This window comes from Corythoichthys intestinalis, chromosome 11, assembly GCF_030265065.1.
Source record: "Corythoichthys intestinalis isolate RoL2023-P3 chromosome 11, ASM3026506v1, whole genome shotgun sequence".
Classification (NCBI taxonomy): Eukaryota; Metazoa; Chordata; class Actinopteri; order Syngnathiformes; family Syngnathidae; genus Corythoichthys; species Corythoichthys intestinalis.
Window position 1 is genome coordinate 37674101 of NC_080405.1, and position 21828 is coordinate 37695928.

The window sequence follows — 21828 nt, forward strand, 5'->3', positions numbered from 1 at the left end:
GTCAAAGATCGCTAATTGCGACAGATGATCTTGCCCTAAGCACAAATTCACATTCGCTGGACGAATATTTTTTTTTTCAGATGAATGCATTTGCCCGCATATTGGATTTGGCGAGTAACGGTTTCAATCCTTTTCATATTTTGCTGTATAACAAAGTTACTGCCGTTTGTTGCAACTTGCGTCGAACACTGACAGAGCTAGCCAAATCTCCAGTGAAAAAAATAGCTCCCATTAAGTTAGCGTCAAGTTTGTGTATTTACCGGTAATATAAAAGAAGAAACGCAAGCTTCTTTCTAATATGGCTGTACACAATGCTCAGCGCAGTTGCGCAAACATTCGCACGCATGCGCACATCAGTTGAAAGCGGCGAGTACTCACTATTTTTGTTTTTACTGAGTTTTATATGATCTTTTCATTCCCTCAAAAATACTTTTTGCATGTGTTACCCTCCCATACTTTTAACCAATGTGTTTTTTTTGTGGTAGCTTTAAAGCAGTTGACCACATTAGTCACGTAGCGTATTTAAACCGTCCTTATTTGATATAACTACATTTAAGTCTTTCTTAAGGCATTTTTTAGTACGTTCTGCCTGTATGCATCTAAACAAAACAAGTTTAGAGCACACAGTAGTACTTTGGGTGTCAAATTTGCCTCATATACAGTAGGACGCTTCGCCGATGTAAACATTTTGGCAAAACGCTGGAACATATGTCCTCCACACCGTTCTCACCTTTTTAACCCCTGACCCATTTTCATGCCTGCTTTTAAAAGTTTGGTTGGTGGCTCGTATAGTCCAAAAATTATAGTGACTTGACTTGCCCAAAACTTGCTTGAGACATAAAAGGCCTCAGTTCTTTTGTGTAGCGTTAGCATGTATTTCAGCAGCGTACTAAAGTGTACTGCAGGCGTAGATGCAAGAGAGCAATCATCTATGTGTGGCTGAGAAGCGTGTTGCGTGCAAACAAACTGTGGCCCAGGTCTGACGAAGTTTGCAGCCTTTAATTGTTAGCTAACCCTTAGGCTACTCAAAGAAGACTTGAGGAAAAGAAGGACTGTGAAATCCTTTGCAACTACTAAAGGGCAATTTGTCTGTCATGCCGTATGTGTGAAATACGACATGAGACAAGCTACACACGTACATGGAAATGCGTAGAGGGATGCCTGTGGGTAAACAGAGCCCTGTCGTTCTCATCTAGGGAAAGAGCAGACGCAATTTGGCACAAGTGCTTCACTATCGTCGCAAAACTAGAAAGACGACAAGCAGCCTTTTTCGGAGAGACGGAGCATGAGTCAGTGGTGGTCAAGAGTGCTGGCGTTAAAGCTCAAGTGTTCTCGCTCACACTGTCTTCATTGATGGCGTCAGCTTGAGTCGCTTGTGGGGTCAAACGGGTCGTATTTGTTCATCGCTGTAGAGAAAAGCAGCTATTGAGTCCTCGGAGTGGAGACGCTAGACACAAAATAGGGCAGTGGATATTTTAAGGACCTAGCGACTACAGTGGTGTTTTCAAATGAGGAAATTTAATGGGGGGCCCAAACCATATCAGTGAGCTACTGTATAACCAGGAAAGGACAGGAAATGACTTTAAATATATATTCCTTTGTGACTGCAAAAATCATTCAGGATTCCTTATAAAACTGAAAAAAATAATGTATGGTGCACTGCTCAATGTAACAAAACACAAAATGCACTCAGAAATATTGCAAATCTACATACAGTAACATTATCATTGGTGGGAAAAAAAGGTACACATTGGAAATTCTTTGTCCTGGTTACAGTTACGATGGCGACACAATTGTGGGGTCGAAGAGGTCGGGTGGACTCAATTGAAGGGACGTGAGAGGCAAGGCAGTGTCCCAGATAGCAGACAGATGTTGAAATGATGTTGAATCAACATTCCGCTGTCATTCCTATGCATATCGTTGAATCAAAGTTGATACCCCAGTACCCCACATTGATTTGTCATCACTTTTGCACCCTCGATTAATGTTGTTCCACCGTTGAAATCCTTACAAAACCTAAACGTCATTTTATTAATAATATTGGAACAATGCTGAATCAATGTTATGTTTTTTTTTTTTCATTTTCAACCATGATGCTATAAATGATTTCAAAAGCCCCTTTCACATGCTCCGAAACACCGGGAATATCGCGGGACTTAACCGTGCAGCAGTTGTGTATGAAAACAATTTCCCGTGTCGACCGACACGGAGACTACACGGACATTTCACGGGTCGCGTCCTAGTATCATGTCCGGGACTTTCCCGTGAAGCGGTGTGTGTGAAAGCAGGCGTTAAATTGCCCTGTCACAGCACGATGGCGGATGACTTAATATCATGGCGGCCGATCATCAGTACCTCCATCTTCGCAGTAAGACGAAAAGATGTAAACAAAAATCAGAATTATAAACATAGCAAGCTGAAAATAGCTAAATTAAACTGAAAACAAAACAAAATTAAAATGTCAATTATTACGTTCGGGTCGGGCCGGGGTTCTCTCTCGCTTTTTAAAATAAATATATATTTATATATGTAAACTAAAATGATGTATGGATGTTAAACTAAGGAATACTTGTTATAAAATAAATAATTTGAATAAAAAAAGAGAAAGCACTTTATGGTAATTAGTATATATTTATAATCCATAAATTACGGTATATATACCGTAATTTATGGATTATAAACCGCTACTTTTTCCCCTTTTTGAATCCTGTGGCTTATAGTCTAGTGTGGCTTATTTGTTGATTTATTTTGGTTAATAGGTAACACTTTATTTGACAGGGGCTTCAAAAAACTGCTATAAGACAGTCATAATTATGACATGGTTATGACACTATCATGGGCATTAATGAATGCTTATGACAGATGTCATTAAGTATCACCTGGCAAATTATGTCACCAACACTCCATTTATGTCCAGCTCGGATCTTTTACATCTGTTCAAAAGTGAGATCATTTCCGGATGACACAAAATGACATCGGTCATAACCATTCAATAATGCTCAAGGCAGTGTCATGTCATAATTATGGTTGTCTTATAACAGTTTTATAGCAACACTGTCAAATAAAGTGTTACCAAATACCAGAGCTAGCAATTAATGAAACAACTAGAAGAGAAACTGAAGAAATAATTAGCACAGAACATGAATTTTGATTGTTATTTACATTTGTAGCGCCCCAATGCATACTAGGAGGCACGTTGGACGAGAACAGTGTTGACAGCAGGTGGCAGCAGAGGTTGACTGTCTACCCCAAGGGAGCAGTGATGGCTAAATGAAGCGTCATAAAGCATTGCAGCCAATTGGTTCAAAGCTTTATGGTGGTTCATTTGGTCTTATGACAATCTTATGATGCCACTGTCAAATAAAGTGCTACCGGTTAATATCTATTGGTGTAAATTAGAAGTGGGAATCTTTGGGCACCTAACGATTCGATTACGCTTACGATTCAGAGATTCCGATTCGATTATAAATCGATTATTGATGCCCCCCTTCCCCCATTTATTTATTTATTTATTTATTTTATGTTTTGTATATTTGTTCCAAAATTGTTCAAAAATTCTCTCAGGCTAAATAAACCAAAGTACTATTTTAGTATCAAGTTACCGGTTAAAAACAGTAAATAAAATACTCAAGTCCCCATTCTGCATCAGCAGCTTTAAACTACATTCAATTAATTTAATGTTGTGAATCAACCGTAAAAGTTGTTAAAATTGCGACCGTTATTCCATAATTTCCCTCATGTCTACTTTCGACATGTAAAAGTTTTAAAACTGTTTCATCATTTAAAGATAGATTCAAGTCAAGATTTTGCCGATTTAGGGGTATTTTAGATAAAAACTAATTAGGTTCTCTACAACAGAGCCTTCTAGAGAAGTCTACTGCTTTAAGCCTTTTTTGCCTGTTTACTAGCGCGGGAAAGTCTGTCATTTCACATCTAATCTAGATATATGTGATATCTACCATAGCCTTATATTGCCGTATGTTTGTAGCAACTAGCAACTGGACGCTGTTTGTAGCGGCTGACAGCCACAGTCAGGTATTATTGTTTTTTTTTTTACCTAGCGGCATTAGCTGCACATGATATTTACTCTCGGTCCGTTCCTCATTGCGTCCCGAAGACCGCGCTGACTGCGTTTTATTTCCGCTTTACCTGGTATAATTCAATAATCGGAATTTGGATGTTTGTGAATTGTTCTGGAATCTTCCACGGCCGAATCGCGAATAATCTAAGAATCGGAAATTTTGCACGCCTCTAGTGTAAATATCCCATAATACAGTGAGGACAGCTGCGGCTTGTAGTCCAGTGCGGCTTATCTTTGAACGAATGCTGTTTTCATGTCAAATTTGGTGGGTGGCGGCTTATAGTCAGATGCGCCTCATAGTCCAGAAATTACATATATATATGTATATATATATTTTTTTAAATAATGCTTTTAACAGAACAGACTGTAATGACATATTACTGTGATACAGATTTTAAATAGAGAATCACAAATGACCAGAGGAAGGATTTCAGTTTTAGTACACAGAACTCATGTGATGTAACCAAGCCTATGCTGTGTGGGAGTTTGAGGCGGAACTGACAAAGTTACCCCACAAATGTAAACAAACTTTGATATGAGGCATTGGAAGGCAATCCTCTTAGTTAAGGCGGGTTCACAGTTGTTGAGTGACCCACACGCATACACTACATGTAAAGCGTCTGTTGGAGTGTGTGTTCCGCTCATCCAAAAACCTTCAAGTCCAAACTTGTGTTCTCTGAAGTATCTTTGGAATTTACCTTCATCCGTATGATGTCGCAGTGCATCTTTCGGACACTAGTGTCTCTGAGCGTCTGAAATGTTCTCTCTTCACACTCAAGTGTCAGACCACTTTCTGCTATTTTAGGAGGGTGTTTGCCCTTGAGAATCTCCACTTAAAGGCTGAAGGTTTTGTTGTCTTTCTGGTTGTTGTTCATGTGGCAGTTATGTGGGTTAAGGGCAAGAAACCTACATTTCTATAAAGGAAACCACGGAGAAAGCACTTTATGCAGTTTTGCAAATAAACACGTTAAATGTTTGTCCGCTGAGGTTTATAAATGTCCAGAACACTTTGCATTGATAACTTCTGTATCTGAAGGCAAGTTGAAAGATTCTGTCAATGTCAGATTTTTACCGGGCAGGGTTTTCTGTGTTTGTGTACATTTTTTTTTAATCATCCTTTATCTCAGTTTTGTTTTATGGTCCTTTTAGCAGCTGGTTGTTTAAGCACAAAGTAAAAAAAAAATGTATTTCGCGATAACTTGTTTCATACTTAAAGGGAGTGTCCACTCTACCAAATATCGCAAAGCTTTGAATTTTGCTGCTTTGGCGGTTGTGCTCTCTCTGATTGTTTATTTAATGTTTTTAATTTTCTTTAAAAGTTTATTATAAGACAAAAATAAATAACAATGTTTGAGAAAAAAAGTGAACTGTTAAATCATACAACTAAAAGAATTAGAGACAGTTGCTCACGAATCTTCAAGGCAACCTCTGACTTAAAAGACTTGTAGGCTCTAATAAGCCACAATTGTTCTCTTTTACTAAAATATGTTATAGAAGCATATAGAATATTGCTATTGATTTAAAAATCTATAATATTTAGTGCATGTTTTGACCTACGGAAGGCGCCATGTTTTATGGACACTGTCACTCAATGAATACTACCGGGTTACTGCAATTCCTCCTACGCGGCGAGACATCCAAAACATGCGCTCATCGCTTAAAAGCAGCGAGTACTTACTATTTGAGTTTTTATTGAGTCTTTTATTACCTTTTCATTGCATGAAAATACTTTTTGCATGTGTAGCTTTAAAACAGATTGTTGATCCGTTGACCACATTGGTCACATAGCACCCTTATTTAAAATTTCTACGATTAAGTATATTCTTAAGGCATCATTAGTATGTTCTGTCTGTATGCATCTATACAAAACAAACTGAAAGCGCACGGTAGTACTTTGGGGGGCAAATTTGCCTCTTGCTATGCTTTCACAAAAAGCTCAGTTTCTCTGTTTTTTCATCAGAAATTGGAAAATTGCTCAAACTAAGCTATTTTCTAATGCTGATTTCTAAAGAAAGGAAAAAGATATAAGCTAACTTTTTTTTCCTGCTGAAAGAAGAGAGTCTAATCTTTCTTTTGGTCGGTTCCATGTTAATATAGGAATAGAACAGAATTTTCTGTGGGCCTTGCAAAATCAGTCAAAATCCAGTAAAACAGCCGGAAGCAAAGGGGGTTGCACCGGTGAAAATGGCTGGGAGTGAATGAGTTAAAGACATTTCGCCGGTGTAGCACATTTTAGCAGAACACTGTTTTTTTTCCCCTACTCTCGTCACGTCTCATCCCGTCTTTCCTGTTCATTTTGCTTTTGCTGCTCGTTTTGTGTAATATCGACAGAGCTGTCTTGCTCATTCATGTTCCTCTCTAGTTCAAATTGAAATGGTTGAACAGATGACATGTTTATATCGCTAGAGTCATACTCTGGAAGGCCAGCAGCGTAACTATGTGACTTCCCTGCCCTGCGACGTCAACAACAATGGCGACCTACTAATTAAACAAATTCTACAAATTGTTTCAATATCAAATTTTAACTCATGATAATGTTTATCTTTTAAGAACTACAAGTCTTTCTATCCGTGGATCCCCTTCAAGATTTATTTGTCCTATTTACACGACATTGATATATACAAAATCTATCCTTTTTTTGTTAGTTTTTTGAAAAAAATGCTTCGTGTTTAACCTCATGAAATACAAAATGTTTATGTTAGCATAGATGAATGGAAATGTACTGTAGATACCAGGGGTGCACGATATCCATTTTTGACACCGATATCGATAACTTCCTGCTCCTCAAGGCCGATACTGATACGATAACCGATAATATATATATATATAATTTTTTAATGACCTGAGTTTTTGAACACCTATAGGTAAAAAATATTAGTGGTTGATTCAGCCTAGATTTGCTTTCGACCAAACCAGAATTTTCATGATGACATGAACATTATTATAATAAACAAAACAAAGACAAGAACAGTTTTGACTTCAAAAAAGTGCCCATATTATTTTTTCAAATAAATATAATTTGAATCAATCACAATCAATCAGTCGATATCATTGACGATGTGTTCCTCTGAGCGATGAGCACTGATCTAAAACAAACATAAACCCAACATGTATTGTGCTTTGTCAGCAGATAAAACATTTGGTGCAACAGGAGAGGAGACTTTTGTCGTCTTGGTCCATGAAACAACTTTCTTAACTTGGCAATAATAGAGCAGCAAGCCTATCAATAACCAAAAGGCCTCTCAAGAACTTGTAAACATAAACATGCTAATTACCATAATAAGGTTTATAAATAATTAAAGAAAAAATACAGCCTCTAGAATGCTAACAATAATTTGAATACTGGCAAAACAGGAGTGGAAACAAACGCTCACATCCCAATCCGACACCGTGCAAAAAATATTAATAGGCCCGATAATATATAACAGTGTTTCCCACAGGATTTTAGGAGACTGTGGTGGGAGGCTCTCTGACCATAGGATTTTTTGAAACTGTGGTGGTGGGCTGCATCGGATTCGGACAGCCACACCATGTCGTGCCACGGCGATTTTTTTTTTTTTTTTTCATTATTTTTTTCCCCCAAGAAGAACCATAACAAAGATATATTTGAAATATTTCATTAGCTAGGCTAATGTTATAGCTCTCAGCTACGGTACATGTATGTAAAATGCATTGCTGATTACAGCTACGTTACCCTATGTAATAATGCGACTTTTTTTCTCGTAGCAATAGTACGACTTACATCTCGTAGTGACTCAGGGTTGGCAACCCAAACTGTTGAAAGAGCCATATTTGACCCCCCCCCCCCCCCCCCCCCAAAAAAAAAAAAAAAAAACCTGATACAGTATGTCTGGAGCAGCAAAAAATTAAAAGCCTTGTACAAGCCTTATAATTATCAATACTAGCTATATTAGCCTACTATAAAAATGACTAAGTTGGCTAGAAATACATAATTAGCCTTCATGATTAAATGTTTATTTTCCCTGCAGTGGATCCTATAGCGCACCACGTGACTACTCTGTTGTACGATGACACCACAAGTTTAACTTCATTACAATATTAATGAATTGAAAGAATGTTTGTATCATGTTTGTCTTCCTAGAAATCCTATTAAAACAAAAAAAAATATTTCCCTCCCCCATCTTTTTTCATTAAAAAAAAAAAAAAAAAAACGCTCCGAAGCAGCACTAAAGAGCCGCATGCGGCCCAAGAGCCGCGGGTTTCAGACCGCCGTCGTAGCCCTCCTTTTTCCTTTTTATTTGACCCTCATAAGTACTACATTACCACAACAATAACAGTCCTTCTGTCAACTGACCCATTTACAGGACTGGGGGAATTCTAATGGCCGTGTAAAGTTTTTCTTGATTCGGTGAGAAGGTGAATAGTTTTTTCCCCGTTGTTCGTGAACTAAATTTCCACACAAACGCACATCGAGGTACCATTAACTTAGCAAGGAGAGGTATGAGAGTCATTTTTCGAGTGTCCCAGAGCTCGCGAAATTGGGGGGGCGGGGGGGGCGCATTTATCCAACTTTCGTCAGCCGTAATTGTCTGAAGTTGGCGTGTCGGTGTTGTGCCGAAAAATAGCCACTCCACGCGAAATGTCCCCCCGACGGGAGCGCCCACACGTCACTCGTACAAACAGCCTTTTCTTACCAATCGATGGACACGGAAACGACATTCTTGTACCGTGAATATGTATCATTTTACTCTGCTTGAACTAATAAATACTTTACTGTGACCAACGCTCTGAAAATAGAGCAAGGCTTTATTTTGGGTCCCGCCTCTCTGCGCAAGTTCAATCAAAGTTTGCTTTCCGTCCAAGACGGCCGTCCACCGCTCACTTTCGCCGAAAAGTCCGATCCAAACTATTGTAATGCCCCGGATATGGGGAAGAAGGAGAGAAGTCTGTATTTGCTTACCCACTTGATTGTGGTAACAATAATAAAGAAAAACAATAACAAAATAACAGCGGGCTGCTACGACATGCGACCGCTATCTCTCGCTATCTCGCTCGTTCTCCCATTCTTCCTACTCGTTCCCCTTGCGTCTCTTAAATGAATAAATAAATAAATAAATAAAATACTACTCTAAAATGCTGCTCTCACTCGCGCGGGTAGTAGAGTGGAGTGGGCTACAGCTGTGTAATCGGCTGACTGACGCATCTGATTAGTATCTTTTTTTTTTTTTTTCGGCGGGGGGGAGGGGGCGCAAACGAGACTGTGGCGGGCCGCCACAGTCTCTTTCATTGGTGGGAAACACTGTATAATGTTATTGGAGTCATTTGGGATGACGTAATAATTCCTATTATTGGACCGATAATTATCAGACCGATGATTATCGTGCACCACTAGTAGATACGTGACAGGCAGATAGACTGCAAGAATTATGTCAGTGGTACAGTACATTGGACACATGTGACTTTCGTAGAAAACAGGACATTTGCAAGCCAAATCAGCACCAGATTGAATTTGTCTCAGCAAAGAATCTTTTCACCCCACTGAGCTCAGCAGTTGAATCAGTTACGCAAGGGGATTGTGATTTCACATATGCTGCCCGACCTCGGGATAAACATCAGTCTCAAATGCTGCATGTTAGTTGCTGCCGGGACTGCCAGACACAAGCTCTTGATGGGTAAAACCACTTCTGAAACAACTGAAGGAATACAGTGTGTTTGTCCTCTTTGCCAAGATATATTTTCGTGCACATTGTTGTCTGATGGAGGATGCGAACTTGCGTGTGTTTTAAGCTCCGGCTAGACTCTGAGACAGCTGCGTGTAGATGTACAAGGGGCACAGCTGAAGACATCTACTTGGGGTAATAAAAGAGGGCAAAAGGTGGAGTGACCAAAATGAGTGAGGGAATGTCAAATAAAGTGAGGATGTAATGTTTAAAATGTCAAATAAAGTGTAAATATTTCCACCTTCATTTCATCCAGTGCCTTGTTTTTCTGTCTTCACAGAGCACCTTTCTGCCCCTGTGAGCCGTGTATCCAATGGCAGCCTCGGTCCAGACACTTCCTCGTCCCAGTAAAAACTTCCAAACTCCATTCAAGATACCGTCCTTTTCACCCCCCTGCAAAATGGGAAGTGTAGGCAGTCTGGTCGAGAGGCCCAATGGGTCTCCTACTAAAGTGAACCAGGCTGTTCCCCAGGTAAGGCCCAAACCATCCAATGGTCTCCTGAAGAAAGGCTTCACCCAGAGAGAGCTTCTCAACTACCTCAACATTACCAGGTGAGTGACGCTACTAGAAAAAGATTCCACAATTCTATGTTCGCAGATTGTCTTGACATGACACTGATGGTGTATTGTATTCCCAAACAGAAAAGAATCGAAAGCCAACCAGAGCAGTGGCTCGAAGAAGGACATCATCACATCTGCGTGTGGGCATAAGGAAGAAAATCTTTATGCAAAGGTCTTCCACAAAGATGGCACAGAAATTGATTTGACAAAGAACTCACTTCCAAGTGGCGGCAAGTATGACAAGGTACATTATGAATAAATACAATTTTGTTACATTCTTGCATGTCATGCAGTCATACAAGATTAGAAAGAAGTACTCTGAACTCTCACTATAATTTAGTCATGTACAAACACATTGAAGAACTTGACTGCTGATTTTACTATTGTATACCAATCTACAAACGCCTTGTCCGATCTGTTCGTCTTATCAATCAAATGTGATCATTAAAAATTAAATGTTTACACTTCGATCAGGTTTTGGTTTTCAGCCTTCATCGTTAGTGTAGTGGACAGTGTCTTTGCCTATCATGACGAAGACCAGGGTTTGATTCTCTGTCGGGGGTTTAGTTTTAGCTTTTGACAGCTCTTGAATCCTCAAAATGCCATCCTATGGACACTGTCCTCAGACTGTGCGGTCCGGTTGATTTTGTCAGCTTTCCTCGTTAGTATAGTGGACAGTATCTCTGCCTGTCACGTAGAGCAGGGCGGTAAACCGAAAATTTACCGTCACCGAAATTCTTAACGATGACCGACGTAATTTTGACCATGTCGGTAAATTCGGTAAATTAATAAAACAAGAAAATAGTCTTTTCATCCCGCTTTGATTCTGTGTTGTTCGTCTATGTTCATTCCCCTTTAAGAAAGCAGTGAATGTGCTTACGTAGGGAGTCACGTGATCATCAGGAAGCCAATCAAACAAAAGCCCGGTAAGCTAACGCTAGCAGCTAACGCTACAAGCAAAACGTGATGGAGTGTGGCTTAAGGGAGGTTCACCAAACTTTCAACCGACATTTAGTAGACTCTTGGTGGCATCCAGACGGGCTTTCACCCGCTGTCCTCCTTTGTTCTCACGATTTCCGGAGATGGTGCTTTCAGTGCTTTCTACTGGTAGCCAGGCTAACGCTAGCTAGCGGCTAACGCTACAAATGAACGTTATGGAGTCGGATAGAGGCTCTAACCTTGTCGAAACGGCTGAACTTAATGAGTGGATTGGGCACGGACTGCATCTAGCAATTACTATGTGGCGTTATTTTGTATCTGTCTGTGTGTGTGATTCCTCTGATAGCTTTTGTGATGGTAAAGAATTCTGCATAAAGTACAATCCAACGGCGAAACTTATAATGACCGAATGGCCCCAGCTATTTTTATTGTGCGTGCATTTATGAAAAAATGCACTGGGGGGGAAAAAAACCCTTAAACCATAAAGTAAACACTTGTATTTAATAATTATATCACAGCAGCCATTAACAATAAGTTGTCTTTTTGAAGTGTACTGTTCAAGCTGCAAGTCATTTGTGTTACAATTACATGTTTGCACAGGCATATTGATTTTGACAATGTACATTGTTCAAGTCATACACGCTGTTATAAATGTTCATACTTGAATTCTTATTGCTTACAATACATTTTTATTAGGGCTGTCAAGCGATTAAAAATTTTAATCGAGTTAATTACAGCTTAAAAATTAATTAATCGTAATTAATCGCAATTAATCGCAATTCAAACCATCTATATAATATGCCATATTTTTCTCTAAATTATTGTTGGAATGGAAAGATAAGACGCAAGATGGATATATATTTTCAACATGCGGTACATAAGGACTGTATTTGTTTATTATAACAATAAATCAGTTCTAAATCAGTTATAGAAATTTCATATGAAAACCCCTCTTAATGTTTTCGTTTTAATAAAATTTGTTAAATTTTCAATCAAAAAATAAACTAGTAGCCCGCCATTGTTGATGGCAATAATTACTTACACTATAAAATCAGTCGCACCCAAACGCCAGCAGAGGGCAGCAAAACTCCGCAAAACACAATTAACAAGTGGGCCTTTCACTCTAGTGACATTTAAATATGTCTGAGCTGGGCAAGTGCGTTAATTGCGTCAAATATTTTAACGTGATTAATTTAAAAAAATAATTAACGCCAGTTAACGCGATAATTTTGACAGCCCTCATTTTTTATAAATTTAATGTTTAGACTGCATGTACAATTGTTAAATACAGTATATCAAATTGAATGCTGGTAAATAAATCAACAAGAAATAGTTAATCTGTATTTCATGCATTGATTCAGATTTTCAAATTATATAACAGTCCGCTTGGGCGAATTTATTGTCATTTATCGTTATCGAGATAAATCTGCTCAATTTATCGTGATACATGTTTAAGGCCATATCGCCCAGCCCTACTGTCACGCGGAAGACCGGGGTTTGATTCCTCAACGGGGAGATTGCTTTAGCTTTTTGACAGCTGTTGAATCCTCAAAATGGGATCATCAGAGGATACTATCAGGTTTCCGTCTTCAGCGTTCCTCGTTAGTATAGTGGACAGTGTCTTTGCCGCCGAAACCGGGGTTTGATTCTCTGATGGGGAGTTATTTTTAGCTTTTTGACAGCTGTTGAATCCTCAAAATGCCATCTTATAAACACTGTCCTCAGACTGTGCGGTTCGGTCATTTTCCTCAGCTTTCCTCGTTAGTATAGTGGACAGTATCTCCGCCTGTCACGCGGAAGACCGGGGTTCGATTCCCCGACGGGGAGATAGCTTAAGCTTTTTGACAGCTGTTGAAACCTCAAAATGCCATCCTATAAACACTGTCCTCAGACTATGCAGTCTGATCATTTTTGCCGGCTTTCCTCGTTAGTATAGTGGACAGTATCGCCGACTGTCACGCGGACGACCTGGGTTCGATTCCCCGACGGAGAGATTTCTTTAGGTTTTTGACAGCTGTTGAATCCTTAAAATGCGATTCTACAGAGACTATCCTCAAACGACGCGATCAGGTTTCCATCTTCAGCCTCCCTCGTTAATATATTGCACAGTATGTTAATGCAAATAATCGAATCGCACAGTCTGAGGACAGTGTGTCTAGGATGGCATTTTGAGGATTCAACCGCTGTCAAAAAGCTACTAATAACTCCGCGACAGAGAATCGAACCGAACTCCGGTCTTCGGCGTGATAGGCAAAGATACCGTCCACTTTACTAACAAGGAAGGCCCGAGACGGAAAACCATGTCATCTGAGGATCGCATTTTGAGGAGTCAACAGTTGTCAAAAAGTGAAAGTAACCTCCCCGTCGGGGAATCGAACCCCGGTCTTCCACGTGACAGGCGGAGATACTGTCCACTATACTAACGAGGAAAGCTGATGAAAATGACCGGATCAGACAGTCCGAGGACAGTGTTCATAGGATGACATTTCAAGGACTCAGCAGCTGTCAAAAAGCTAAAAATAACTCCCCGACAGAGAATCAAACCCCGGTCTTCGGCGCGATAGGCAAAGATACTCTCCACTAGCTAAAGCAATCTCCCCGTCGGGGAATCAAACCCCGGTCTTCCGCATGACAGGCGGAGATACTGTCCACTATACTAACGAGGAAAGCTGATAGAAATGACCAGACAGCACAGTCTGAGGATGGTTTTCATAGGATGGCATTTTGAGGATTCAAGAGTTGTCAAAAAGCTAAAACTGACTCCCCGACAGAGAATCAAACCCAGGTCTTCGGCGTGATAGGCAAAGATACTGTCTACTAGCTAAAGCAATGAGATACTGTCCACTATACTAACGAAGAAAGCTGATGAAAATGACCAGACAGCACAGTCTGAGGACAGTTTTCATAGGATGGCATTTTGAGGATTCAAGAGTTGTCAAAAAGCTGAAGCTAACTCCCCGACAGAGAATCAAACCCAGGTCTTCCGCGTGACAGGCGGAGTTACTGTCGACTATACTAACGATAAAAGCTGATGAAAGTGATCTAACCTCACGATTTTGAAGACAGTGTTTATAGGATGGCATTTTGAGGATTCAAGAGCTGCCAAAAAGCTTAAGCAATCTCCCCGTCGGGGAATCGAACCCCGGTCTTCCGCGTGACAGGCGGAGATACTGTCCACTATACTAACGAGGAAAGCTGATGAAAATGACCGTACCGCACAGTCTGACGACAGTGTTCATAGGATGGCATTTTGAGGATTCAACAGCTGTCAAAAAGCGAAAAATAACTCCCTGACAGAGAATCGAACTCCAGTCTTTGCCGCGATACGCAAAGATACTGTGCACTACACTAACATGGAAGGCTGAAGACAGAAACCTGATCGCGTCATCTGAGGATAGAGTCTGTAGAATCGTATTTTGAGGACTCAACAGCTGTCAAAAAGCTAAAACTAAGTCCGCATCAAAGAATTGAACCCCGGTTTTCCACGTGACAGGCAAAGATACCGTCCACAATACTAACAAGGAAGGCTGAAGACAGAAACCTGAATGTATCATCTGAGGATCGCATTTTGAGGATTCAACAGCTGTCAAAAAGCTAAAGGAATCTCCCCGTCTGCGACACAAACCCCGGTCTTCCGCGTGACAGGCGGAGATATTGTCAGATACTGTCCACTATACTAACGAGCAGTGTTGTTAATTTTACTTTAAAAAAGTAATTAATTACAGTTACAAATTACTTCTCCGAAAAAGTAATTGCGTTAGTAACTCAATTACCTGAATGTAAGAGTAATTAGTTACTTGGCAAAGTAACTAGTGATAATTTTCATGTTTTTTTTTTTTTCAAAAAAAAAAAACAGGTAACACAATGTGAAGTTTAAAGGGTTTTGGGGACAATTGGCCATAGCCCAATTCTTTACCCTCCACCTAACTAGACACAAGGGTATTGCGATCACTAGATAGTAACCTTTGCTATGTGTGGAAGTCATTTAAACTTGTGAATCAACCGTTAAAGTTGTTGTTATTGCATTAGTTCCCTTCTGTCTACTTTCAACATGTGTAGGTTTTAAAACTGTTTCATCATTTAAAGATAGATTTAAGTCAAGATTTTGCCGATTTAGGAGCATTTTAGATTAAAAAAAAAAAAAGAAAAGTTACTTAGGTTCGCTAGGAAGGATCTCCACATCATAGACTTTCTGAGAGGTCTACTGCTTTAAGATGGCGGCTGTTTACTAACGCATGAAGTCTTTAAAACATGGTGCCAATGCAGCCGTGTCTGTCATTTGCATCTAGTTCTATAATATGTGATATCTACGGTATCATGTGGGCGTAGTTTGTAGGCTATGGCTACTGTCAGGTATTATTGGAGCCACCTAGCATCGCGTTTGCAACGGCGTCTTCCCCACGCCTGCTCTGCTCTCTCGTCTCCGTGAGTCCGTCTCTCTCAGACTTTTTTTATTCAACCAACTTAGTAACGCATAGTAACGCACGCCTTTCCCGCCTCAGTAACGGTAACGGCGTTGCCAAGATGAGAAAAGTAATTCATTAGATTACTCATTACTGAAAAAAATAACGCCGTTATATTGTAACGCCGTTATTAACAACACTGCTAACGAGGAAGGCTGATGAATATGACCGAATTGCACAGTCAGAAGTGTTCACAGGATGGCATTTTGAGGATTCAAGAGCTGTCAAAGGCTAAAACTAACTCCCCCTCAGAGAATCAAACCCCGGTCTTCGGCGTTGTAGGCAAAAATAATGTCCTCTATACTAACGAGGAAGGCTGAAGACAGAAACCTGATCGCGTTGTCTGAGGATAGTATGTGTAGAATCCCATTTTGAGGATTCAACAGCTGTCAAAAAGCTAAAGCAATCTCCCCGTCGGGGAATCGAACCCCGGTCTTCCGCGTGACAGGCGGAGATACTGTCCACTATACTAACGAGGAAGGCTGATTTGAGTGACTGAACCGCTCAATCTGAAGACAGTGTTTACAGGATGGCAGTTTGAGGATTCAAGAGGTGTCAAAAGCTAAAACTAACTCCCCATCAGAGAATGAAACCCCAGTTTCGTCGTTGTAGGCAAAGATAATGTCCTCTATACTAACGGGGAAGGCTGAAGACGGAAACCTGATCGCGTCGTCTGAGGATAGTATGTGTAGAATCCCATTTTGAGGATTCAACAGCTGTCAAAAAGCTAAAGCAATCTCCCCGTCAGGGAATCAAACCCAGTCTTCTACGTGACAGACAGAGATACTGTCCACTATACTAACAAGGAAGGCTGATTAATATGACTGAACCGCACAATCTGAAGACAGTGTTTACAGGATGGCATTATGAGGATTCAAGAGGTGTCAAAAGCTAAAACTAACTCCCCATCAGAGAATGAAACCCCAGTTTCGGCGTTGTAGGCAAAGATAATGTCCTCTATACTAACGAGGAAGGCTGAAGACGGAAACCTGATCGTGTCGTCTGAGGACAGTATGTGTAGAATCCCATTTTGAGGATTCAACAGCTGTCAAAAAGATAAAGCTATCTCGCGTGACAGGCGGAGATACTGTCCACTATATACCCTACCCACCGACGTCACAAAACCACGTGCTCGCTGTATGGTTCCGCCCACTTGTCCGTCATTTTGTCTCTGTATTAGCATTGGTTTCAATTGATCGAGGAATTTAAAATGCATTTCATGGAAGACCCGGTGCTTTCTGATGCCGTAAACTCACTGGATGTGTTGCATAAAAGGCGTTATGTGGAAAAGCTTCGTTCTATACAGTCGCCAGATCCATATTTGATGCCTAAATCGATTATTTTTGACCGGCTGCCTTCGCCGTCTCTGCCTGACCCTGATATTTACAACTATCTTGTCCACACAAAATCCGCCTATTCTCACGAAAGTTTGAAAAACTTTAAGAGCTTGGAGGCTTATAAATGCTACGTTGCTGGTTGGGTGAAACAGGTCCTCGTACACGAAAATTCGGCAGGAATCTTGTGCTCGGAAGGTGAGTTACGAAATTTTCAATTCAAAATCTTTTGTTCTTGCTAACATCCACTGTCAAGTCTAATGTATTTCATGTCATTTGTCAATGGCTTTTAATGTTTATATGGTTTAGCGATAGCACTCTCACTACATACATACGTGTATGTTGTCGGCGATTAGCCTAGCAATGATCTTAATTGTGGTTGTCAGCCCAAAACCCTCTAAATATATATTAAATGCATCTTACCAGATATAAAATGACTACTACATAATCTGTGGTAATCGTTTGGAGCCCAGTTTTCTCGTCGAATTGCAGCAGCCCATCTCGCTCTCTCCTCTCCGTGTCTCTCGGAATCCGGTAGAACTTCAAGTCTCTCCGTCAATCTTCTCTGTTATTGCAACCGACCGCCACACACGCCTTCACCATTTTGATTATTAATGTTAACGAGCAGAAAAACACGCCGTAAATAGGAGGAATGTACGTAGCCGTAACAGGTCAACATGATGTGTTGACGGACAAGTGGGCGGCACCAGTCAGGAGAGCGGAGTTGTGACGTCACGTGGGTAGGGTCTATACTAACGAGGAAGGCTGATCAATATGACTGAACCGCACAATCTGAAGACAGTGTTTACAGGATGGCATTTTGAGGATTCAAGAGGTGTCAAAAGCTAAAACTAACTACAAACCGCACAATCTGAAGACAGTGTTTACAGGATGGCATTTTGAGGATTCAAGAGGTGTCAAAAGCTAAAACTAACTCCCCATCAGAGAATGAAACCCCAGTTTCGGCGTTGTAGGCAAAGATAATATCCACTATACTAACGAGGGAGGCTGAAGACGGAAACCTGATTGCGTCGTCTGAGGATAGTATGTGTAGAATCCCATATTGAGGATTCAACAGCTGTCAAAAAGCTACACCAATCTCCCCATCAGGGAATCAAACCCTGGTCTGTCACGTGACAGGAGACACTGTCCACCAAACTCACGAGGAAGTCTGAGGAAAGTGACCTGATTGCGTAGTCTGAGGATATTATCTGTAGGATTGCATTTTCATTTGCAAATTCCCGCAACATTTGTTATATCCCATTAATTCTTTGTCTCTTGAATCATTTTTTTCCACAGTCTTTTTTTCGGTCATCGGCCTTCAAGCCCGTCACTCCCAAAAGCTTCAGCTCTATGCAGAATTTGTATCCAGCTTCCAAATCAGAGGACCTGGACCACGGGCTATCGAACGGGTTGCACCGAGCCTTTGCCCATGTCTCCAAAACTGTCTCCAGCTCTTCTTCCTCATCCTCACCCTCTCGTCATGGAGGGTCAACCACTGGTAACAAGGTACGGTGTTTTCAGCTGCAAAAAGTGAGCTCATTTCACATTGCCTTTACACCACATTGTGATTGATTTATAGGCTCATTCTTCCATGCGCGGGGTGAGCCAGGAAGATGACAACCTTTCAGACTCGGGTCATAACTCCATGAGCAGTTTGCCACCATATCGACCTCCGTTTCGCCCAAACCTGGCTCAAATTAGGTCTGTGTTACTGCCTGGCCCCAAGTTAAGTTATCTGTTAATCACTGCTTGAAAATACTTCTTCATGACCCCTCTAGTGCATCTATGGGCCATATCAATACTATCGGCTCCCTGGACCGCACTTCTTTGGACGGCAAAGCTGTCGGGTCAGGAGGCGGAGGAAGAGCTTTAGGAGAAATGCCGAGTCGGAGCATGGCGACCCTTAGCCGTCTGGTACCGTACGGAGGGGAAGCGCCACCTCCTTATGACTGGACGCTCTCCGTGTCTGTTGAGGAAGTAGTAAGTACCAGTGTTGTTTTTGACAGCTAAAGTGGGGTAAATAAGTATTTAGTCAAACACTAATTGTGCAAGTTCTCCCATTTAAAATATTAGAGAGGCCTGTAATTGTCAACATGGGTAAACATCAACCTTGAGAGACAGAATGTGGGGGAAAAAACAGAAAATGACATTTTTTGATTTTTAAAGAATTTATTTGCAAATCATGGTGGAAAATAAGTATTTGGTCAATACCAAAAGTTCATCTTAATACTTTGTTATGTACCCTTTGTTGGCAATAACGGAGGCCAAACGTTTTCTGTAACTCTTCACAAGCTTTTCACACACTGTTGCTGGTATTGTGGCCCATTCCTCCATGCAGATCTCCTCTAGAGCAGTGATGTTTTAGGGCTGTCGTTGGGCAACAAATAAATTCTTTAAAAATCAAACAATGTGATTTTCAGTTTTTTTTTTTTTTTTTCCACATCCTGTCTCTCCTGGTTGAGGTTTACCCATGTTGACAATTACAGGCCTCGCTAATAGGAGTGGGAACCCCAGGTCACCTCACGATAGGGCTGGGCGATATGGCCTCAAGTACGTATCACGATAAATTGAGCAGATTTACCTCGATAACGATAAATGACGATAAATTCGCCCAAGCAGACTGTTATATAATTTAAAAATTTAAATTAATGCATGGAATACAAATTGACCGTTTCTCATTAAATTTATTTAACCAGCTTTCAATTTAACAATTGCACATGCAGTCTAAACGTTAAGTATTAAAAAAAAAATCTTGTAAACAATAAGAATTCTAGTGTGAAGATTTATAACAGCTTGTATGACTTGAAAAATGTACAACATTATAAAAATCAATATGACGACTGTGCAAACATGTCATTCTAACACAAATGACTTGCAGCTTTAACAGTACACTTCAGACAACTTATTGGTAATGGCTGCTGTGACATAATTTTTCAACACAAGTGTTTACGTCAAGGTTTTTTTTTTTTTTTTTTTTTTCCCAAAACATTTTTTAATACATGCACCCCCCACACAGACACAACCAGATTAAAGCTGTATTGCTCTGATGCCAATGAAACATTTAAGATTTTATGATGGCAGAATAAAGCAAACACATACAGAAAAATAGCTGTGGCCATTAAACTGTCATATTATATATAGGCTTCACTGTTGGATTATACTTTACGCTGAATGCTTTACCATCATGAAAGCTTTCAGAGAAATCACACAGAGATGCCAAATAACGCGACATGATGATTGCTACATGAAGTCCGTGCCCAGTCCACTCATTAATTTCAGCCATTTCGACAAGGTTAGAGCCGCTGTCCGACTCGTTCACGTTCATTTGTAGCCGTTGTTAGCTGCTAGCGTTAGCCTGTGGCTTGGCTACCAGAAGAAAACACTGAAAGCATCCTCTCCTAATATCGTGAGAACCAGGGAGGACAGCGGGTGAAAGCCCGTCTGGAACCCGCCAAAATTTACTTAATGTCGGGTGAAAGTTTGGCGAAGCTAACTTAAGCCCGACTCCATCCCGTTTACTTGTAGCGTTAGCCGCTAGCGTTAGCCTACCGGGCTTCTGTTTGATTGGCTTCCTAAAAACCACGTGACTCCATTCGTAAGCACACTGTCTGCTTTCTTAAAGGGGAACGAACATAGCCGAACAACACAGCGTCAAAGCGGGATAAAACGACTGTATTTGTTTTATTAAATTACCGAATTTACCGACATGGTCAAAATTACTCGGTCATCGTGAAGAATTTCGGTGACGGTAAATTTTCGGTTTACCGCCCTGCTCTACCTCACGATACGATACGATTCGCGATACAAGGCTCACGATAACGATTATCTCACGATATCACGATGCAGCAATTATCGATATATTGGTCAGAAATTTGATACATGATATTTTACAATACAACTGTTGAAACGGAAAAAAAAAGATATTTCAAAATACAAAAAAATACTGTTTAAGTCATTTATTAAACAGTGACACCTTTTCTGTGCAACGTTGCTGTAAAATATGAATCTACTACTGCAAATTGTTTACCTGCACATATAGAGGAAACAAACCACAACCACTGATATCTCTTGGAGAGATAATGATGAATGGCACCTTTAATTTCTTTGAAGTTTTAAATTGTCTTAAAAAAAAATAACGGTGCTGTAGGTGTCAGTCAGCAGTTGAGCTTGGAGTGGGGAAATCATAAAATTGGTGGGTCTTTTCTTCGTACATGACCTTTGTTGCCAAAAGCATTGGTTTGAGCACTTCCACCATCTGCTTCAGCATTTGAGATGTCGGACTCAGTCAGTCACATTCTTCCTCACTTTGAAAACAACAAAATAAAACAAAAATGGAAAAAAAGAAGTCGATTTATAATCGAATCGGAGCCTCTGAATCGTAATCGAATCGTTAGGTGCCTAAAGATTCCCACTAGGGTTGTTCCGATCATGTTTTTTTGCTCCCGATCCAATCCCGATCGTTTTAGTTTGAGTATCTGCCGATCCCGATATTTCCCGATCCGATTGCTTTTTTTTGCTCCCGATTCAATTCCAATCATTCCCGATAATTTTTCCCGATCACATACATTTTGGCTATGCATTAAGAAAAAAATGAATAAAACTCGGACGAATATATATACATTCAACATACAGTACATAAGTACTGTATTTGTTTATTATGACAATAAATCCTCAAGATGGCATTTACATTATTAACATTCTCTCTGTGAGAGGGATCCACGGATAGAAAGACTTGTGACTTTGTATAATTTGACTAAATATTGCCA

At 40.3% G+C, this 21828-nt stretch overlaps 1 protein-coding gene and 5 non-coding genes across 9 annotated transcripts in view; 2 read left to right on the forward strand and 4 right to left on the reverse strand.

Annotated features, from left to right (window-relative positions):
* Window positions 1-21828, forward strand: part of n4bp3 (NEDD4 binding protein 3) — a 53259-nt gene that overhangs the window by 27165 nt on the left and 4266 nt on the right. For all 4 annotated transcript variants that reach the window (XM_057849339.1, XM_057849340.1, XM_057849341.1 and 1 more), the window contains 5 exons: window positions 10043-10314; window positions 10405-10567; window positions 18359-18568; window positions 18642-18763; window positions 18841-19042. In XM_057849339.1, coding sequence (XP_057705322.1) covers window positions 10076-10314; window positions 10405-10567; window positions 18359-18568; window positions 18642-18763; window positions 18841-19042 — 936 coding nt within the window. In that variant the 5' untranslated portion in view covers window positions 10043-10075. The remainder of the gene's footprint in view (window positions 1-10042; window positions 10315-10404; window positions 10568-18358; window positions 18569-18641; window positions 18764-18840; window positions 19043-21828) is intronic.
* On the forward strand, window positions 13018-13089 carry trnad-guc (transfer RNA aspartic acid (anticodon GUC)). Its single transcript has one exon. It is a non-coding gene; the product is annotated as a tRNA-Asp (tRNA).
* Window positions 13620-13691, reverse strand: trnad-guc (transfer RNA aspartic acid (anticodon GUC)). The gene has a single exon. It is a non-coding gene; the product is annotated as a tRNA-Asp (tRNA).
* trnad-guc (transfer RNA aspartic acid (anticodon GUC)) lies at window positions 13857-13928 on the reverse strand. Its single transcript has one exon. It is a non-coding gene; the product is annotated as a tRNA-Asp (tRNA).
* trnad-guc (transfer RNA aspartic acid (anticodon GUC)) lies at window positions 14383-14454 on the reverse strand. The gene has a single exon. It is a non-coding gene; the product is annotated as a tRNA-Asp (tRNA).
* trnad-guc (transfer RNA aspartic acid (anticodon GUC)) lies at window positions 16133-16204 on the reverse strand. Its single transcript has one exon. It is a non-coding gene; the product is annotated as a tRNA-Asp (tRNA).